This window comes from Echinops telfairi, unplaced genomic scaffold (assembly GCF_000313985.2).
Source record: "Echinops telfairi isolate 266 unplaced genomic scaffold, ASM31398v2 ScPeMD7_7469;HRSCAF=8507_0, whole genome shotgun sequence".
In the NCBI taxonomy this organism is placed as follows: Eukaryota; Metazoa; Chordata; class Mammalia; order Afrosoricida; family Tenrecidae; genus Echinops; species Echinops telfairi.
In genome coordinates, this window is record NW_022111372.1 from 33,230,539 (window position 1) to 33,251,729 (window position 21,191).

Here is a 21,191-nt window from a genome sequence, read left to right on the forward strand (position 1 = left end):
GCCACTGGAGATGCCCTTGCAGAGGGGTCTCGGGGAGGAGATGAGCCAGTCAGGGTGCGATGTAACAATGATGAGAAATACAACTTTTCTCTAGTTCCTAAATGTTTCCTCCCCGCTCCCACTACCATGACTAGAATTCGACCTTGCTAGTCTGGCTAGACCAGAGGACGTATACTGGTACAGATAGGAACTGAAAATACAGGGAATCCAGGGCAGATGAGCCCTACAGGACCAGTGGTGTTAGTGGCGAAACAGGGAGGGTGGAGGGAGAGTGGGTAGGAAGTAGGGAACCGATTACAAGGAACTATATGTGACCTTCTCCCTGGGGGATGGACAACAGAAAAGGGGGTGAGGGGAGGAGTCGGACAGGGCAAGATATGACAAAATAACAATTTATAAACTATCAAGGGCTCACAAGGGAGGGGGGAGCAGGGAGGGAGGGGAAAATGAGGACCTAATGTTGGGGGTTTAAGTGGAGAGAAAATGTTTTGAGAATGAAGTACAAATGCGCTTTACACAATCGATGTGTGTATGGATTGTGATAAGAATTGTATGAGCCCCTAATAAAATGTTAAAAAAAAAAGAAGGAGCCCTGATGGCTTAGTGAGTTGCACATGGGGCCATGAACAGAGTTAGCAGTTCAAACCCACTAGCTGCTCCACAGGAAACAGATGGAACTTTCTGCTCCCTTCCAGATTTCTAATCTTCCAAACCCACAGGGACAGTTCCACTCAGTCCTATAGGGTCACTCTGGGTCAGAACCGATTGGCTGGCACTGCGAGTCGAGTTTGCGTATGTACATGAAGGAGCCCTGATGATACAATGGTTAAGTGCTTGACTCCTAACCCAAAGGTGGGTGGTCACTGCATAGGACAAAATAGATTTCTTCCATAAATATTTACAGACTTGGGAATCCAACTGTTTGACTCTGCAGTTTGACTCTAGTCGGTAGGGTGACTCAGAAACCCACAGGGGCAGTTCTACTCGGTCCTATAGGGTTGCTAGGAGTGGGGATCCCCTTGACGGGGTGCGTTTTAGAGCTGAAGCTTGCTAATGAGTGAGAATCCCTCCACAGCAAGGCATGCATGTAGGATTCTGTCAGGCTATGTCTAGTAAATTTCACACGGCCTTGGCTGCTCCGAAATGATTTCCTATTGCCTGCAGTCTCCTGAAACTCCTCACCATCCCCACATGGACAGAGAGAATGGCGGGTAGTTCCTGCCACCACATCTATAAGCCCGCTGGCATCTGCCCTGCTCTCCTTCCTTGCTGTTCCCGTCGGAGGAGGGGCACATCTTCCATTCACAGGTGTTCAGACGACTGTTCTCTCTCCCCCACACCCTATCTGCTCTCTCTCCTGTGCTATCCGTCTCTCTCCACCCACACCTCCATCCCCTTCTCTACTGGATTCTTCCCATTACCATTTTGATAGCAAGCATATTTACAACAATGAAATTAGAACGTTTCCTTGGCCATGACCCTCTCTTGGGGCTCCCTCCTTTATCTACACTTCTTTTAAACGATGTGTGTGTGTTTCAAGAATTTTCGATGAGCTGCTACCTTCCTGACCTCCGATTCACTCGTGCGCTCTCCTTTGTCAGCGCAGTGGTCCTCACAGAGATCAGTGAGGTCCTCCTAGCGGCCAAATGAAAAGGCACTCTGGAGACTGGGTCCACTGCCGTGCCTGGCAGCCTGCTTCTTTTTTTTTTTTAAAGCACCTACCTTTCATCTATGACATAACACCCTCCTGGTTTTTCTTCTTCTCTGGCCTTCCACATTTTGCTTGGCGACCATCTTCGCACAGCTTAGTCCTGTACCTCTATCTCCTCTGGATGCATCCTCTCTCCCAGATGACCGCATTCACACCTGGCTCTCCACAGGTAGCTATGTGCTGGCCACACTCACAGCTACACCTGTTGAGGGCTGGGGCTTTCCCCACCTTCACAGTTATTTCTGAATGGATGGTTTCCTGACCCCCCAAAAGGTAGCATGTCCAGTTTTCAACTCCCGATGCCCTCTCACCTGCTTCGACGTCAGCCTCTGCCACAAGCAGAACACCTCATCTGACAATAACTCTTGTGAGAATTCTGGGCGCATTCTCGTGGCTCCCCTTTCTACCTCCATTTCCCTTCTATCACCAAGCGCTGCCTGGTCTATATCCAAAACCTACCTTGCACTGGTCTGCTTTTCCAATCCCCACTCTTCCCGTGAGAGTCCAAGCTGCAGCCTCCTCGGGCCGCTTGCTCTGTCCTCGTTACTTCATGCTGCCTATTTCTTAGTTAGCATTTTCATAAACATGTTGCTAAGAGCCCATGGAAGTACAGTTAGCCTCTTGAAATATTTGTTTACTTTTTCAGATCCCTGGATACCAATAAATTGCCAGGGCTATGCAATCAAAGATCAGGGCCATCTCCCGCTAGCCTGGATTTGTGATACAGTAAATTCTACTTGCAAAAAACACTAACTCAGAAAAAGGGAAGGGCAGCAGTTCCTAGAAGCAGAATAAGACTATAGTGCTTAGCCTTAGACTGCTAGCTCCAAGGTTAGTGGTTCAAACCTACAAACCACTCTGTAGCAGAAATAGGAGGTTGTTTGCTCCGGTAAACCTTGGAAAACCTTGGAAACTCTGTATAGGGTTGCCATGAGCTACAACAGACTCGATGGTGGCAGGTCTTCGGGCTGCTTTGATGTGGGCTGTGAGTCATACTAAGCATTCAATGTGACAGTGGTATATTTGCTTTTAGGAACTTTGGGTCCTTGGAGACTCTGTCTCACCACTGCTACTTAAGATCATGGTGTATAGCATTCTATCAGTCGAAGAACAGACTATGGTTTTCTTATATGTGTAGCATTGCCAATTCCATCGTCAAAACATATATACACTACTCACAAACTACATGACGTCTAGGAAAGTAGAACTCTCCTGGGAAGCTGCTATGTAGCTTCCACAGGGGTGGGTGGGAATTCCTTTGTTCCTGATTTTTACAGATAGGCGCAGCTGCAAAAACCATTCCCCCTTAGTGGTTTGGTTTGCACAAAAGCCCGTGCTGGTAAGCAGCCCTCTTTGGGGGCGGAGACACGTCATGTGACATTTTAAAAGTCGAACTCGAGTGAGAAACCAGGGCCTTACAAGGGCAGCAGCACACCTTTAGCTAACGGCTCGACGGTGATGATTTCACTGCTGTTGCCTCTCCCAGCGGCAGTCACGGCCACCACCCAGACGCTGTACTGGCGATTCCGACTCAGGTTAGGGATTCTGTAGGAAAACGAGTCAGGGGAGGCTTCGAATTCGCTGATAACCTGTGAGAGGAGACATAAATGTTCCCAAGTTCACTAAGGTCAGTTGACACCAATGGGTTTCCTAAATAAATGGTTATTAGCATGCGAGTCACCAACATGCCACTGTCAATCTTACCTGTTATAACCAATCAAAGCCATACCCCGAGGATGGCTAGAAAAAACTAGAGTTGCAACATTTAAAAAAATTGTAATAGCGGCTTTAGGTGAATCAGACTTTATATTTTTCTCTACAACAGTGTTGAGAGCCATCAAGGAGTAATTTAATCAGTGAGTAATTTAACCTTTACAATTATTAGTGCTAACACTTAGATTTTTAACTGAGATGGATACTAAGAACCATATCTATCCTCTGAAGTGACACAACAAAAAAGCATATCAAATACACACAACAACAATTTGAAAACCATTGCATATCCCAGGGAATGAAGAACAATTATTCTTAAAAGATAGGAAACAAAAGAGGTCAGTCCTACAAATACAGTTTCTATTTTGGGGGGGATTTTCAGAGTGCAGCACAGAGGGGTGATACCTGCCCTTCCTCCAGGTTTTGTGCCATTGTCCCAGAGGGACCAGACATGACTTCTCAGACAAACGAGAAGATGGGATTTCATAGGACTCACTCACTGTCATTGAGACATTTTTGCCACCTAGCAACCCCATAAGACAGGGTAGAACTGCTCCTGTGGTTTTTGAAACTGTAACTCTTTACCGAGTCGAAAGCCTCATTTTCTCCCCTGGAGGTTTCGAACTATTGCCCTTGAAGTCAGCAAACCCACATGTAACCAACTGTGCCATGCGGACTCTTGTAGAACAGAAGAGCTAAAAGGAAAGAGCTACACCCAGAAGAACCCAGGAGGTCCGCAGGGATTTCACTTGGTTATCTAGTGAGGGACTGGGCTATTCACACATGGGAATAGCTTGCACAAGACCAGAGAAAGAGCCATCTGAAAAGACAGGAAGTTCCCAGAACTCACACAAGCCTAGGAACGCTACCTGTTCCCACCACCAGTAGTTTGCAAAATCTGGAGCTTCATGGGGTGGTGGACATGACATATAAACTCTTTACTCGGTGGTAGGGAAAAATTAGCTCTAGGTTATTATGCCTAACAATCTTAAACACAAAGCTTGGAAAGCCCAAACAGTAACTGAAGTAATTTAACTGTATCCCAGAATAAAGTTTAAGTCTATTTATAGAAATAACAATATCCAGGCCCAAACAAGGTAAAATTCACAAGTTTGATTTCCAACAAAAATGTTCCAGGCATTAACAACACAGTTACCTAGCAACTGATGGATGGAGAAGCAAAATGTGTTATAGCCATACAATAGAAGATTATTTAGAAATACAAATGAAATTCAGAATTGATAGACATCATAACATGAATGAACTTTGAAATCACTATACTAAGTCAAAAAGGGCAGTCACAGACACAAAATAAAACACGCACATTTATAATTCCCATTGTATGAAGTATCCATAATTGGCAAACTCATGAAGATAGAAAGCAGATTAGTGGTTTCCGGGGACTGGAAGAGGGAGCCAGAGAATGGGCTAGGGCTAAGAGTGTGTATGAAGTGTTTCTTTGGGGTAATGCAAGTATTTAAAAATTAGATCATGGTGAAGGTTGCACAACTAAAAACCATTGAACTATACACTTTACAAGTGTGAATTGGTAATATAAAATTATATGTATAATATATATATATACATGAATATCCCCAGATATGCAAAGAAACAGAAAATGCAGCTTATAATAAATATCTAAAATAATGAAAACATACACAGAACAGGCCCAGATACTATGTTTTGCTGACAAGACAGCTGTTATTTTAACTGTTCCATCCAAAACATTAAGTAGAAGCATTAAAGATATAACAATGATAAAAATCAGATATAAAAGATATAATACATGAGGTGAAAAAATATGGAAGGGGATTAGAAGTCAAATACTGCAGAAAACAATTTGTAAACTTGAACAGACAGCACTAGAAACTATCCAAAATGAAACACAAAAAGAAAAGGTAGGGAAAACAATCACCAGCCTAGTACACAAGGTTAGCAGTTTGAAACCACCAGCTGCTCTGTGGGCCAAAAAATAAGGTTTTTTCCTCCTCTAAAGGGTTACAATCTTGGAAACCCAGAAAGGGAATACTACCCTGTCTAGTTGTGTCACCATGAGTCTGAATCAATTGGATAGCAGTGAGTAAGTCGTGTGTGTGTGTGTGTGTGTGTGTGTGTGTGTGTGTGTGTGACTCAAGGAGGCTAGAGGGGGAAGAGAACAGGGAAAAAATGAATTAAATACTGTCAGAAAGTTTTCAAAATTGATGGAAAGGATAAACTCATATAGTCAAAAACCTCTATGAACCCAAATCTTTCCGTCTCCCCAGCTGTGAGCATGTGCACCTTCGCACCACTGCTCCCCACATCTACATACACATAGCAGAAAACACAGAGGAAAAAATTACACCAAGACAAAAGTAATTATTTTGATCAAAACCAGTGGTAGAGAGGAAATCTTTAGAAAGGTTTCCAAAGTAGAGACATGATACAGATCAAGGAATAAAGGTAAGAAAAGCAGTAGATTTACTGTCAGGAAGACAGTGCAGTAACATCTTTAAAGGACAGAAAGAAAGACAAAAAGAACAGAATCTAAGATTCTATATTCAGAACGGGGGAAAGATTTCAAAAATGGAAGTGGACTCTTTCAAATTTATGAAAATCTAAAGAAATTAATTATCAGAAAATATGCAAAACAAGAGATGTTAAAGAATTTTCTTCAGGCAGCAAAATAATATTAATATGCATGTACATAAAGGATGGAAGAGCACCAGGAATGGTCACTACAAAGGTAAATATGCAAATTATTATTATTAAAATATATATTTTTAAAAATGGGGAGTTTAAAAGTATCCCTGTCGAGACATCAGACAGTGTAAGACATGAGAAAATAATAATAATTTATAAATGATCAAGGGTCCGTGAGGGAGGGGGGGAGGAGAGGGAGGGGAAAAATGAGGAGCTGATTCCAAGGGCTCAAGTAGAAAGAAAATGTTTGAGAATGATGATGGCAACAAATGTACAAATGTGCTTGACACAATGGATGTATGTATGTATTGTGATGAGTTGTATGTGCCCCCAATAAAATGATTAATATATATATATATATATATATATATATATATATATATCCATGTCATGTGGGGTTAATAACAAGGAAAATTCATAATAATGGCACATGCTTGGAATGGAAAAAGTGGAAATATGTTATCTTAAGGTTTTATACTGTATGTATATGTATCACTAAACAGAACACTGAGGTTAAGTTAAAATATATGCAACTTAACTTTAAAACAAACAATTAAGTTACGATACAAAAGTTATGGCTAATAAGTCAATAAAATAAACTAGAATCACAGGAAACTCAATGAATGCAAATAAGGCAGAAAAGGTTATAAAGTGAATGAATATGTCAATAAAAAATAAACAGCAAGGTAAGCCTAACAAGATCACCAATTATATTAAATGTGAATGGTCTAAGAATCTCACTAAAAAGCAGAGATTGTCAGGTTGCATATAAAACACAACAAATTATAAGTTGTGTACAACTAATCTAGTTCAAATATAAAAATCTAAGTAGATTAAAAATAAAAGGGTGGAAACATTAGCCTCAGAAACATTCAGCATAAAAAAGCTGCAATGACTGTATTACTATATTTCAAAGTAGCTGTTAGAACAAATAATATTGCCAGTGATAAATAAGGTTATTTCAAAACAATGAAGGGACAAAGCATCCAGAGGATACAATTCTGAAAATGTATGTGCCTAATACCAGAGCTTTAAAGCCCACAAAAATCCTGAAATACTTAAAAAAGACTTAGATTAACATGGATTACTCTTGTTTCTTAAAAGGTTTCCAGGTAGTGCTATGTGTTAGATAATTCGAATGCCAACTTCAAGAGCAGTGGTTCAAACCCACCTGCTGCTTCACAGAGAAAGATGAGGCTATCTATACGTATAAAGACCGGTGGATTCAGAACCAACTTGATAACAGTGCTTTTGCTTTTAACTTAAAGAAGCCATATGAAGTATATTGGTATTAGACCCATTTTACCGATAAGAAAATTAAGCTTCATAGAGAAAGTGATTCACTGAGGCTAGAAAAAAAAAAGCGGACAAAAACGCTAAAAATCACTGCTTTTGGTTCCAAGTCCAGATTCTTTCTTCACATTCAATATCACCAATATGAATGGTAATATCCCACACTGCCAATTAGGAGCAGTAATATTCAGGAAATACTTCTAATTTTGATAGTTAAATAAACCTATGTATGTCACTAAACTGAATAAACTAGGATATCCGTTCTGCAAGTTAACAGGGGACTCAAATCTTAACTCTACTTATTCATTGCCACAAAATCCCTTGCTTCCTTGATAAATTTCATGTGCGTGATTTACCTATTGTCAGATATGCAACTTATAAGCAGATAAGACTGAGACGATGGAAGGGAGACTACGGAGCCCTGGCACACACTACTCAAGTCCATGTATATATCTCTGTGCACACTTCTATGTACTTTACCCATAGCTGCCCCTTCCCCACCTATTACTTGTACTTTCTTCAGAAATCAATGAGAAAACTCATCCTTTCAGAAATTCAGAAATAATTTGGCTTGATTCCTGGAAAAATAAGGAGATAATCTCATGAGCGTATGTGTTTGTATTCTGTAATGTTCCGAGGCTACATTGCTGCCAAATTAAGTTTGCAAAGCTAAATGATGTGCATAGTATAAAAATTATTCTCTCTGAGCACTGTGTCAACAAAGAATTAAAATATATTTATAAAATAGGATTTTCTGTAAAGAGTACATAGCTTTTACTTAAATCTCCATGAGGATCCTGCCTACGAGGAACAATTGATTCTTGATCACCTCCAAGATACACATCTGATTTCATTTTAATCTGAAGCATAAGACATGGCAAAAGTCAACAACACAAATGCAATTTCTTATGCAACAACATGTGTTTCACAATTTATATGAAAGATCAAACAACAGCATAATTCAAAAGGATTTGGTTATAGAAACTTCCTCCAATGAGAGAAAAAGCATTGATGGGTGAAAATGGAAAATAACAGACTTAAACTCATTGTTTCCAGCTGGTTATTTGAGAAGCTGGGTTTCATTACTGCTGCCACCACTTGACACCATTACAGGCTGTCCCTGACCGAACATTGGTTTCTCCCCTGCAACTGCTGCCTAAGTCAGTTCTGACTTAAATCGAACACTTGGTTTTCAAGTCTTCATTATTATTGCCTTTTATTATCAATCACCTTCCTTGATGTGCTGTGTTATTTTCAACCAATCAGTTGCAAGGGGCATTTTCTTGGAGAGGTGGTCTGCCCCTGAAATATCTTTAGATATTCTGGCCCAGCTTACTCTCTCAATCCTGCACTCTTCTGACCTGACGTACAGCCTTGGGGCCATAAACCTGCAAGTCTCTGATTGCGTGTCCAACTATAAATGTTGGATGTACCAGTCATTCCATTTCCACCCTCACACAGTCCCATCAACCAGTCGAAGTCTCGAGCCGGCTGCCTGATCTACCGAATGTGAATTTGGAACTTGACAGCATTTGTAATTGTGCGAGTTAATTCCATGAGGTAAATCTGTCTTTTGTTCTGCTTCTGTTCTCTAGAGAACCCTAAGACAAGGAATAAGGATGCTTATACATGTACCCCATAGGAGAGAGCCAGGTTGTATGTCGAGAGTGGGGTGCCTCTGGTAAAAGCACATATCGTATAATGTATGACATGGATGTCAAATGGTATCACTTAGCTATATACAGTGTATAATTCTACCACTAATGACAGTTTTGAGAGGAGGTAAGTCCCTTTAAAATCACAGGGACCTTGTAGGACATAGAAGAACTGCCCTGTGGAGGGAGCTTCCAAAGGTGTGACCTTAACAGAAGCAGGGGGCCCATCTTCCTCCCAAAGAGCAGTCGATGGGTTCAAGCCACCAGTCTTCATGGTAGTAGTTGAGTACATAATGTTTTTTCTGTCAAGGCCCTCTCCCTCAGGGCTAGAGAGGCAGAAACGTTTTTTTAAAGAAAGGAGCACAGTAACTTCTGCTTCCGTAAGAGACTTTTCCTCAATATTTTGCCATGAGATCCAGTGTGGCGGTTGTGAGGTACCATTGCCACTTTTGACTCAAAGCAACCTTACACACAACAGAGCAACACACTGACCATTTGAAGTCCTCACAATTGTTAAGTTTGCGGCCCCCGTTGCGGCCATGGTGTCAATCCATCTCCCTGAGGCGCCTCTTCTTTTCTTGCTGACCCTCCACGTTACCACACACGATGGCCCTCTCCAGGGACCGGTCTTTCCTGATGATGTGAGACTAAGTCTTGCTATAATATCCGCTATGATCATTCTGAATGATCGTCTTTCGATTGGTTTGCTCTCTTGGAAGGCCATGGTGGTGACACACAAAGTAGTGATTACCTTTACATTTCATTATCGTTCTCTTTATTGGATACCACATTGTTTTTAACACAATGCTCTAGTAGTGTTGAGCAGAGCTTTTTTGGAGTATTTTTGGGTACCCCCCTCATATACCATACATTTGTGTTAGCCATCTTAGAAGATGCTGTTCTTTCTCATTTTACAAAGTGTCAACATGTTGGTTCTAACATTCATTAGTCATTGCTTCTCACTTGGAATGACTCTAAGTGGTGGCCATGTTGTTTGGGTTTGATCCCTCAGGGATTTTGGAATAAGAAGAGAGAAGTGCATTCACCTCCCTAGATCATAAGTTCCCATACTTCTTTGGCTTACTGCCCCTTAAACAAAACAAAACTAAAACTAAAAACACCACCTCAGCAGCCACTGATGATGAAAACCTTTTGTCCTGCAGCTTGTAATCCAGGATACATGATATGGATCTGCGTTTGCATCCCCCTGGATTGTTCTGGTAACCGAGAAGGCGCAGTCACCCCCACATTGGGAACACTGCTCCAGATGAAGGGGTGTAATAGAGATAACCCACAGAGTTTTGGTAGTTTGCTTAGGGTGAGGAGAGACGGGTATTCTGTTTTAAGACATAAAGTTAAAATATAAAATAGGTATGCCATATATATCACATATTAGTACAAATGTTTTGCTTACAAATCAAATGTTCATGATTTTTACCAGGCTCTCAAATATCCATGGCATGATACAAACTGCACTGTTGGTATGGAGATGTGGGTAGTGGGTAGCTATGGTGATAATAAGTAGTTTAGAACACTTTAAGCCAGCTAGGTAAAAAAATGTTCTATATTACAGATTCCCAAACTGATTTGGCATGCAGTCCCCTTTTCGGAAAAAAAGGAGAAAGAAATTACTCACTGCCTCCCTGGCATTTAAAAAATTTTGTACTACAGCCCATGAAAAACAAAAACAAAATTAAAAACTTCACAGTCACTGAGTCAATTCTGACTCAAAGGACATGGTAGAAGCGTCCCTGTGGATTCCTGAGATTGTAACTCTTCAGGAGTAGAAAGCCTTGTCCAGGATAAAGTGTATCTAAACTTCCAATGCCCCTGGATTGCTCCAGAGCCCCCCAGGGGGCAGTAACACTCACTTGAAACACTGTCCTATACTCCCTTTTGAGCTGTGGAACAGAAATCTCTTAGTAGCCTGTCTAATAACATTAAGAGTTGTATAAATAATTGATTTTACTTCTATTTCATTTTATGTGGCTCCACAATCAATGCCCTTGCTAGCATCAGTCAAGAACTTAAACGACACGTTGCTCTGGGCCAACCTGGTGCAAAGGACCTCTTCAAACTGTCTAAGCCTAAAGAAGCCACTCTGAGGATGAAGGTGCACCTGAGAGAGCCAGCGTGTTGTCAAGCACCTCGACTGCACGAGAATCTGGACCATAAAGAAGGCACTGTGGTGCTGGTGAGGAAGAGTCAATAGACCCCGGGCTGCCAGAAGAATGAACACCGCTGTCAGAGCAGCTCAGCTGACGTGAGGACAGGGAGACTCCACCGCACCATGCATTTTGAGCAGGTTAGCAGGAGGGCGAGAGACCCCTAGAGACATCCTCAGTGAGATGGATGGACCCAGTGGTACACGTGGCACCGATTGTGAGCATACTGCGGGACCGGACAGTGTCGTCTTCTGTTGACAGCCGGTGGTTATGGGCTGGAGTCAGCCATAAGCCACAGAATGAATATTTGCCGAGTTTGAATTCCTACCGACTTACTGCGGTCAACCCCTGCTTCTATGACAAGATTGGTTCTTGTCTCCTAGGAACAAGAAATGATCACGACTTGATTTCAGTGGAATCATTGACACATGAGGCAAGTCGGGCTCTAACAGCATCCTACTGACACTTAGGGGACAATTCATATGGATTCCCCTTTTAGTCTTTCTGTCGTAGCTGAGGCGGTGATTACTCTTCTAAGCTAGCTAGGAAAATAATGTGAAAAATTATACATTTGAATCCGTAAAATTACAGTCAGGTTTTGTTTGGTTTTTTTTACAACACTTCTGATGTGTCTGCCTCCTTCCAGAGTGTCCTGGGAGTGGGGAATCTAGACAATGGGTGGACCACTGCGCCACTCAAGACAGCCGGAGCGCTCACCCTGCAAGGGCTCTGCTCATCTCGGTGTTACCCCTTTGCGAATGGTGGGCAGTGCCAAGGATTTCTAGGACATTCGACGGCACACTCCTCAAAAGCATGTCAAGGTTCCTAGAAAGCTGTTCTTCATCTCGTGTTTCAAGACCCGCCATTGAAAAGCTTGGGTCTAGCGGATCTAGCCTCCCTCATTCCAAAAGCACGCTGGCCTCGTGATGAGGGAGTAATGGTTTTCCTTTCATCTCTTAGACAGCTTTCACGAGTGAATAAGAAAGAAAATAGCGACAATGAATGACTCTAAATGTTCTTGGGGGATTTGTATACATCTGGAAAGATACCCAATAATTAAGGTCCATGTAGACTATCAGTGGTTGTACTTGGTTATTAGCCAAAGGGTTGGTGCCTTGAACCCACCTAGCAGTGATGTGGAAGAAAGGTCTGGCAATCTGCTTCCATAAACATGACAACCAGCCCCCCCAACCCCCACCCCCCAAAAAGAAAACCTACAGAGCTCAGTTCTACTCTGAAACATGTGGGCTTTCCATCAGTTGACGCCGATGAGTGGATGGCCGCTAACAATACCAACTTTCCAAGAATTGGTGAATTTGTCTCCATCTCACTCTCACGCTTTAGCTCATATTAAGTGCTCAGTAGCACTTGAATGCCCTCAACCAAGCGCCCTACCATAGCTGCCCTTTGCTAACACATTAGCCTTTATGGCTGTCACTTTAGGCCATGCCGTGTTGTGGTTCAGGATCTCAGAGCATGGAGTCTGAGCCTCTCCCCTCCCTATACATGCTGCCTCTTGACTCTGTTCAGACCAATGCACAGGGCTGGCTCCCATTACACGGGGGGACTGAGGACACGCTTACAATATTGAAGTAAATTTAATGTTGACCTAGATATTGTATGAATATAATAGAAATAAAATGTGTAGATAAGGGCAATGGAGTTACAACAGACTGCTCAGATCAAATTATTCAGCACGTCAGATTGATGTGAAAATAATTCCACTCTATAAAATTTCAATTAACTTTTTAATGGAAAACTAATTCTATCAAAGAAATATTGAAACTCTGCTTTATGAAGCCTTGATATGTAATTATTGAGATGCAGTTTTAAAGAGACAAAACCCTCAAATGTTCTGATGTCATATATGGAGTGTTTATAGTGATTACAAATACACACACACACACACCAAACAAACAAAAACAAAACAAAAACTCTACTCCATAGCAGAATAAACAAAATGGATGACTCTTTTAATTGCAGGGTAACCGCCATTTCAGAACACTTAAATTCCTTCCTTTTATTAGCCTGGATTCCATTAATCAATTTATGATTTTTCTTTGTTTTTTAATATCTATGTGTAATATACGTAGATCACTTTTCTTATCTTTACCAGAAGACAATGCTTTATCACACCACACACACACACACACACTCACACTCCCTAAAGAGATGTACTGGTAAAGCCAGCACTAGTCAAAGTAGACAAATATGAAAGCAAATTGTTTTATTGCAGTTTTGATGGGCCCTTTTTCACTTTGTGAAGACCACCGTAAACCACTTGCCATCTAGTGAACTCTGATCCTGGCCACCCGTATGTATCAGCTCAGAACTGAACTCCCTAGCTTTCAATGGCTGACGTTTTAGAAGTAGATTGACCAAAATGCATGGAATACATGTAAATTCACAGCAACTCTAGCGAAAAGAGCAGACTGTCTGTGATCTTTATAGATGCAGACTGCCACCCCTTTCTTCCTCAGGAAGGAGATTATGACACCTTCTTATCCCACCATGTCTGGGGGAATTGGAACCACCAGCCTTGTTTGGCTTCTGTAGCCATGGAGTTCTGGTTCCTGGCTTCCTTGGTTTTGTGGTTTCTTGTTAATTATCATGTGACATTTTTCTCTTCCTCGTTTGTGCTTGCTAATTTCTGTGCCTAATCTGTTCTTTTTCTGTCCATGATTTAGTTATCTCGAGCTTCAATAACGCAAATATCACACGTGGATGACCTGTATCAACCACCACTATATTCTGCACAGTTTAGGAGGTTTGAAGTCTGAATCCCGGACACCCACCAGCTTTAGGGGAAAGCTTTATCTCTGTGCTGTTGGCTCTGGGGAAAGGCCTTCTTCTCTTGTTGACATCGCGGCGTAGGCATTGACTGGGAATCTCCATGTCTTGGCATCAATCTTTCCCTTAGCTCAAGGATGGCCTCAGCCCAGGTCCTAAGGATGCACTGTGCTCCCAACTTTTCTTCCTGGTGGCACTGAGGTGACTCTCGCGCTGCTTACTTCTTCCTCCTTTCTCTCTTGTAAGATAGAAGGTGATGCAGGAAACCACCCAGCGCTGCGCTCTTGACCTCAGATCATACTCCCCACCCGAATTCCCTTACAGCTAATTAGCTGATGACATCAGATCACATCATGGGGGATGATCACATCATCACAGAAGTACCAAACCGAGTCACTACCTAACTGCCAAGCCACCGAGAGTCATGGCCTGGCCAAATTGGCAAACACTTGAGGAAGGGAGGGCACAATTCAAAACATGACAATCCCAAAAGTGGTTAGGTTTAAGATACTCCTTACACGGATCTCGTCTTATTAATATAACAAAGAAAACGCTAATCTCAAATGGGGCTACATATGTAGGTAAAGCAGTTAGAAATTTAAGACATTGCTTGGTGGGGACTCTAATCTGTAACAGATATGAACTGAAATATAACATTTTCAAGATGACTTAGAACCGCATTCCATCAGAACTGGCCATGAAACATCAGAGGATTTCCTAGGGAAATGCTTTAATGATTCTTCAAGAATATACTTCAACGAGAGTTTTTATGAAACCTGAATTTATTTTCCTATGTCTGGGATGCTTAGGTACTCGTTTTGCCTCAAGGAAATGTTTCTGGGTCCCTTCTAGCCAATGAATTGAACAAGATACTCAGGGCTAGAGTGAAGTTGTGGTTCTTCCCGGGGCACAGAAAGCCTCACAGAGGCCTGCTCCACAGAAGGGCTCAATAAAGATATGTTAAATGAGTGATTAACTGCATTTCTGTAAATGGAACATAATGTGATATTCTCCAGCAAACATTAGGCATCTTCATAATTTTGAGTTTTGCCATTACATGAAAAAAGATGATCTACCATTAGACCACTGATATAAAAGAGTAGAAGAATTATTTCCACATTAGTGACCACCCTTCTACCTCCCACCGGTAATGGAACTTCATTATTCAAAAGCACAGGCATGATATCAATTTTTTTCTGTAATAGAAAGTATCTCAAAGTATAATACATACTTTCCTGCCTTCTTAAGCAGAAATTTCATTACACAATTTAACTTCTACTGAATGACTCACAGTAGTAATTTATAAAATTTAATTCAAGACATTTACTGATCATCTACCATTTGGGCATAATATTCGACTTTCTGGAAGGCATAGCAGTAGCTAACCTTGGTCCCTGCTCTTAAGAACAGGCAAGCGATTATGGGATCAGATATGGGCTCATGCCCAATAATAACAAGTGAGTATGGTGATGTAAAAGTGAGGTTGAAAGTCAATGCCAACGAGGCCCTGTGGCAAGATGGAGGGAGGCTGTGGGCCATCCGGGGAAAGAGTCTGGACTTTGGCCTCCGACACTTGTGAGGTCCAGACCCTGTCTTCGTCATGCTTGTTCTGTGATCCTGGCCGACTTCCCTGATTCCATTGTATCATCAGTAATGTACATCCAAGAACACTCTTGAAGATGGTGGTCGTCACGATGCAACATAGTGTTTTTTTGTAATGTTGGTGATAGAAGCAACTTAGAGTGGGTCATGACCATCATTTAAAAATAGACATGAAAAAAAGAAAAGAACAATAGAAGGAAAAATATCTGAGTGTATTACATATAGTGAGAGAACATTTGATTTCTCTATTTTTTGGTGCGTGTGTACATAGGACTGTGATTCTAAGCTATACATCTTACTTTGGATCATGATCAAATAGATTCAAAATCATGAACATTAATGGACATAAAGCTTTAGCACATAAGAACTAGAAGAGAGGAAGTACTCAAAACGAAAGGTAGGAGGTTTATGTTGAGCTTAAAGAACAACACTGTCTTACCTGGGAGGATCAAAGGAAAAGGCAAGGAGGACACACACACACACACACACCCCCTTTCATGTGAGTGAGGTAGAGGATGGAAGTCCCTGGGTGGTATAAACAGTTAATGTGGTTGACTGTTGACTAAGAGACTTGGAGTTGGAGTCTATTCAGAGGTCCCTTGAATGAAAGATGTGGCACTCTGCTGCTGGGGAAAAGCCATTAAAATCCCTACGGATCGCTGCTCTTCTCGGGCACACATGGGATCACATGATTGAGAGTCGACTTGAGGATAATGGATCCAGCTAGTGGGAGAGAGCAGGTCCGTAGAAGCTGAAACTAGGGAGGCATGAGAGCCGCCTCCTGAAGACCTGGATGTTACACTGAAGAGCGGGAACTTCTTTCTAAGGGGAAAAGTGAGAGAGCCACCTACAATTGTTGCACAAAGGAGTGACAGTCTCAGAGACAGGATTTGAAAGAGTAATTATGACAGCGATGTTGACAATAAGCAGAGAGAGACTAGGAGTGAATAGACTCTTGGCATGTGGTTACACTGGGGAGGGCTTGAACTAGGCCCGAGGGTAAGGGAAGTGGGCACGGAAACAAGAGAAAATCAGCAAAATATTGCAGGGAGAGAAGATTCATGACATGATCATGATGTGACTTTACATTTTCTCAGTCCTTAACATTCTTTCTTAACCCGATACATCGAGTAAAAGTCTTATCCTCCTACAAATCAGAAACAACCCCCCCCCCAAAAAAAAAACCCCAAACTGAGCCCACTGCCATAGAATCCATTCTGATGAACAGAACCCCTATCGGACAGGGTAGACTTGTCCCTCTGTGGGTTTCTGAGACTGGAACTCTTTGAGGGAGTAGAAAGCCTCATCTTTGTCCTGCGGAGTGGTGGTGGTTTTGAGCTGCTGACCTCTAAGTTACAGCCCCCAAATAACCCACTATGTCCCCACAGCTCCTCCTGCAAGCCAGAGATAATATACATCTTCCAAGACACCATCTCTGATCCCATTGTTTCAATAGACCACCCCTCCTGTCCCCACCCACATTTGCTGGTGATTGGTGATCCTGTCTCATGCCCTGTTTTGTTTTTTTTATCATTTTATTAAGGGCTCATACAACTCTTATCACAAGCCATACATACATCAATTGTGTAAAGCACATTTGTACATTCATTGCCCTCGTCATTCTCAAAGCATTTGCTCTCCACCCAAGCCCCTGGCATCAGCTTCTCATGTTTTCCCCTCCCTCCCTCATGAGCCCTTGCTAATTTACAAATTATTATTTTCTCATAGCTTACACTGTCCTAGTGTACGCACTGCTGTGTTGTTCGTTGTCACACCACACAGAGCGGTGCCTTTCTGCTTCCTGAGAACTAGGAACTCTTCAAGGAAGCTACGCTGCCCTTTACCTCTGGAGGCCATCGCGAAAAATGCTTAGTGCTCTTCTCTAAGCTTTTTGGATTTCCTGTCTCCTAAGGATGTGTTCAACTTGTACTTTTCTGTGGATCCTTTGTGGTTGGGTGAAGACGTGTCAAATTCTAGTCAATGAGTTGTACTGGGGAATTTAATGCCTACATTCCACCTTTTAGAGATTTCTTTTCCTCCACTTTAAACCCTGCCTGCATCGTAGAATGCAGAGAAGACATAGCAGAGCTACTGCCAACCCATAATAGGAATGGATGTGGAAGGAAAATGTAACTGTCCTTTTGTAAATGGCTGCGATTTTAGGTTTGTTTCTTACGCAGCATGCGTCTATTTCCCTTGGCTGATACACCTCGGGAAGTGGCTCAGAGTTTGGTACAGAGTACATATGCAGAGGTCCTGCAATCTCTTGGGACTATATTTCCCAGAAACCCTTGAACTTCCCAACAGTCTTTTCCACGTGAATATTTAAAAGCCTATTTTCCTGTGGGCAGGCAGAAAGACAGAAGTACCAGAGAGCCAGTCATAGATTTCTCTCCCTCTTGATTCTTAATAGAATTTCTCCATGTGAAAACTCCATTGTGTGCCTCCCAAAGTATATCTTTATTTTGGTAAGGCAAGAACCCATAGCTCCGGTAAGAAATGCCTAGCAATAGACAATAGATAGGGCCCTGTTGGTTCAGTAGAATTCTTGCCTTTACTGCAGAAGACTCAGGTCAGATTCCTGGCCAAGGCAGCTCAGCCCCTCTGTCAGCCACCTGCCTGCTGCTCTGAGGCCTAGCAGGGTTCCGTGGGACTTCCAGACTATGTTGGATTAGCAAGAGGACGTCTACTAATCTACTTCTGAAAATCAGCCCACTCAAACCCTATGGATTCCAATGATCTCATACATAACCCTTAAAAGGAATGGCGCAGGGCTGGTTGGGGATCAACTTGGCGGCAGCTAACAGCAACATTAGAAAATACATTTTATATGTGAGGTGACCAAAAAAAATCTTATGGCTTTTAACAAGGTCTTTTCAGGAGGAAGAGAGATGAGTCTGGGATCTCAAGAGAAAATTCACATCAGCGAGAGGGTTAGCTCAGGGACTCGCTGAAGGAAGACCCAATTGCACAGTGTCTTTTGTCCTGATTTATCCTTCCATGTTCTACATTCAACTATGAAATCATTTCAGGAAGAGGAGGGACAAAAGTTCAGATTTGTGAGCAAGAAAAAATATATAGAACTAATACTGCCCTCTGGTGGTTATTCCAACATAAAGGCTGACATGTAAAAACCTTAAAATGTTGGTTTGATCCAGTTTTCAGACTTAAAATTAAATCACAGAACTTAAAGATTAAAAAGACTTCCCGTTCAAATATTTATAGTTTGTTATTAAGCTTTTATGAACAAACATAATTGATGGGATTTATTTCTAAGAGAAATGTATTCATTCTCTTTACTCATACAGATATTTTAGCTTAAAAAGAGGCCTGGGAGCAGTGACTTTTTGTTCACGGCAATTATGGATGAGGGTTGAATATGATTAATTCAATGGATATATTAATGTAATTAAAATTTATCCCCGAAAAATGTTAAGAGATAAATGTTCTTTCACACACACACACACACACACACACACACACACACACACACACATCCTGGTGATGTTGTGAGCTGTACACTGGGCTGTACACCACAGGTCAGAAAGTCAAACCCACCATGGGAGAAAGATGAGTATTTCTAGTTTTGTAGAGTTACACTCTCAAAAACCCACAGGGGTATTTCCACCCTGTCCTATGGGGTTGTCATGAGTCAGAATTGGCTTGATGACAGCGAGTGTGGTTTTTAAATATATATATGTAAATATATATATTCAATACACACATATATACACATATGAATACATATACACATATATATTTGAAATAGTTTTTAAAGGAAAATAAGAGGTCTCGTGGTATACATTGATGTTTAAAACAGATGAAGAACAATGTGGCCATAGGGCTATAATGAGAATATTTTTATCTCACTTAGCTTTATGGAGCACAGCCAAGGGGTACTAGATCCTACTTGTAAAACTCAATAATTGGTGTTTCCAGAATAATGCAGGCACCTTGGGACTAATTATTATACTGATCATATTTCTAGATCTATAGTGTTTTTTCAGGATAGCCAAAAGGCAGCCAAAGACACCCTCGTAGTTGTTGCCAAACAGCAAGAAGGTTAGAAATGCAGCAATGGTAGATGTCATTGTTTGGAAATAGTCTTGCTACATATTGTGTTCTGCACAGAGACAGAAGGGAAACCCTTGGGGAAATAATTTACACTCCATCTTGCTTTCTTTTGTTTGTAAAATATGAAACTATTATTATTACTACATATGATCTAATACATGTGGTGTTGGTTCTGAGATAGAGGCTACCTTCCATGGAGGAGATGCATGATTAATTCCTGGTCAATTCGGGCTTCGACTAATCCTGTGCAATTGCCACTGTCTGTCCGTGGAGACTTTCATGCTGCTACGATGTTGAACATGTGTCAGAAGAGCTTAGAAATAGACAAGGAAGAAAGGCCTGGTGATCTACTTCCAGAATGCAGCCTATGTAATTCAACCCTATGGGTTTCAATGGTCTGACCCAGTTGTGCATGGGGTCACTCAGTCGAGTGGACTCAAGGGCAGTCATGAACAACCATCCTTACCCTGGAAGGATGGTTAAACCTACCATAACCCACAGCGCAAACAAATTGCTGCTCTCTCCTCCAAGTGTCAGTCACCAAGGACTGGGTCCCAACAGGCCAGAGCGGGACTCAGTGCAGAGAGGAAGACCAAGGAGAGCAAATGTGATTGCTTTCCTTTGAAACGTTGCTGGCTTCCTAGTGTATCAAAATAGCAGAGGTGGGTTGATCAGCAAACAGGCACACAGATGACTAAATGACAATAAGAAGCACTTCAAATGCTCGTGGGAAGGAAAGACATGTTACTTCAGCAGAAACTTTGTGTCTCCTTCGGAATAAGGGGATATCTTAGGGATCATAAGACAGTTGGAAACTAAGTCCGGATGAGGCAAAACGGCAGACTGCAGCAGCGGCCTGAGCAGGAGCGAGCTTGGAGAGGAATTCTGAGGCACTCTGAGACGGGGTTTGGACCAGCTCTCCGGAATGCTGGGAAAGGGTCCTGAGCTGAAATGAGAGACAGCCCTCTCTCATACTTGAAGGAGCTCATGTTTCCCTTCACAGCGTCGTCGGGCTCACTGAGCGGGAGGAGACACAGATGGCAGGCAGCAAAAAGGCTCAAACACTGTGTTCTCAGACTGGGGTGTGGGGGAGTATCCCAATGTGTCTCCAATAAGACCTGGCACTAGTGGGAACTAGCACTCTACAGCCCTCAGTAGGGGCTAACTTGTATCCCCCTAAATGTATCCTGGTGATTAAGTGCTTGGCTGCTAACTGAAAAGGTTGTCGGTTCAACCTCACCAGGCAGTCTGTTTCCGGAAAGATTCACAGCCCTGGACGTCCTCTGGGACAGTGCTCCTCTGTTCCGCAGTCACTGTGAGGGTCCTCTGGGACAGTGCTCCTCTGTTCCGCAGTCACTGTGAGGGTCCCTCTGGGACAGTGCTCCTCTGTTCCGCAGTCACTGTGAGGGTCCCTCTGGGACAGTGCTCCTCTGTTCCGCAGTCACTGTGAGGGTCCTCTGGGACAGTGCTCCTCTGTTCCGCAGTCACTGTGAGGGTCCTCTGGGA

General features: G+C 42.3%; 1 protein-coding gene across 1 annotated transcript in view; it reads right to left on the minus strand.

Moving 5' to 3' along the window:
- Positions 1–21,191, minus strand: part of DSCAM (DS cell adhesion molecule) — a 617,895-nt gene that overhangs the window by 87,854 nt on the left and 508,850 nt on the right. Inside the window, exon 21 of the mRNA XM_045284541.1 lies at positions 3,147–3,300. Within this exon, the coding sequence (XP_045140476.1) occupies positions 3,147–3,300 (154 nt within the window). The remainder of the gene's footprint in view (positions 1–3,146; positions 3,301–21,191) is intronic.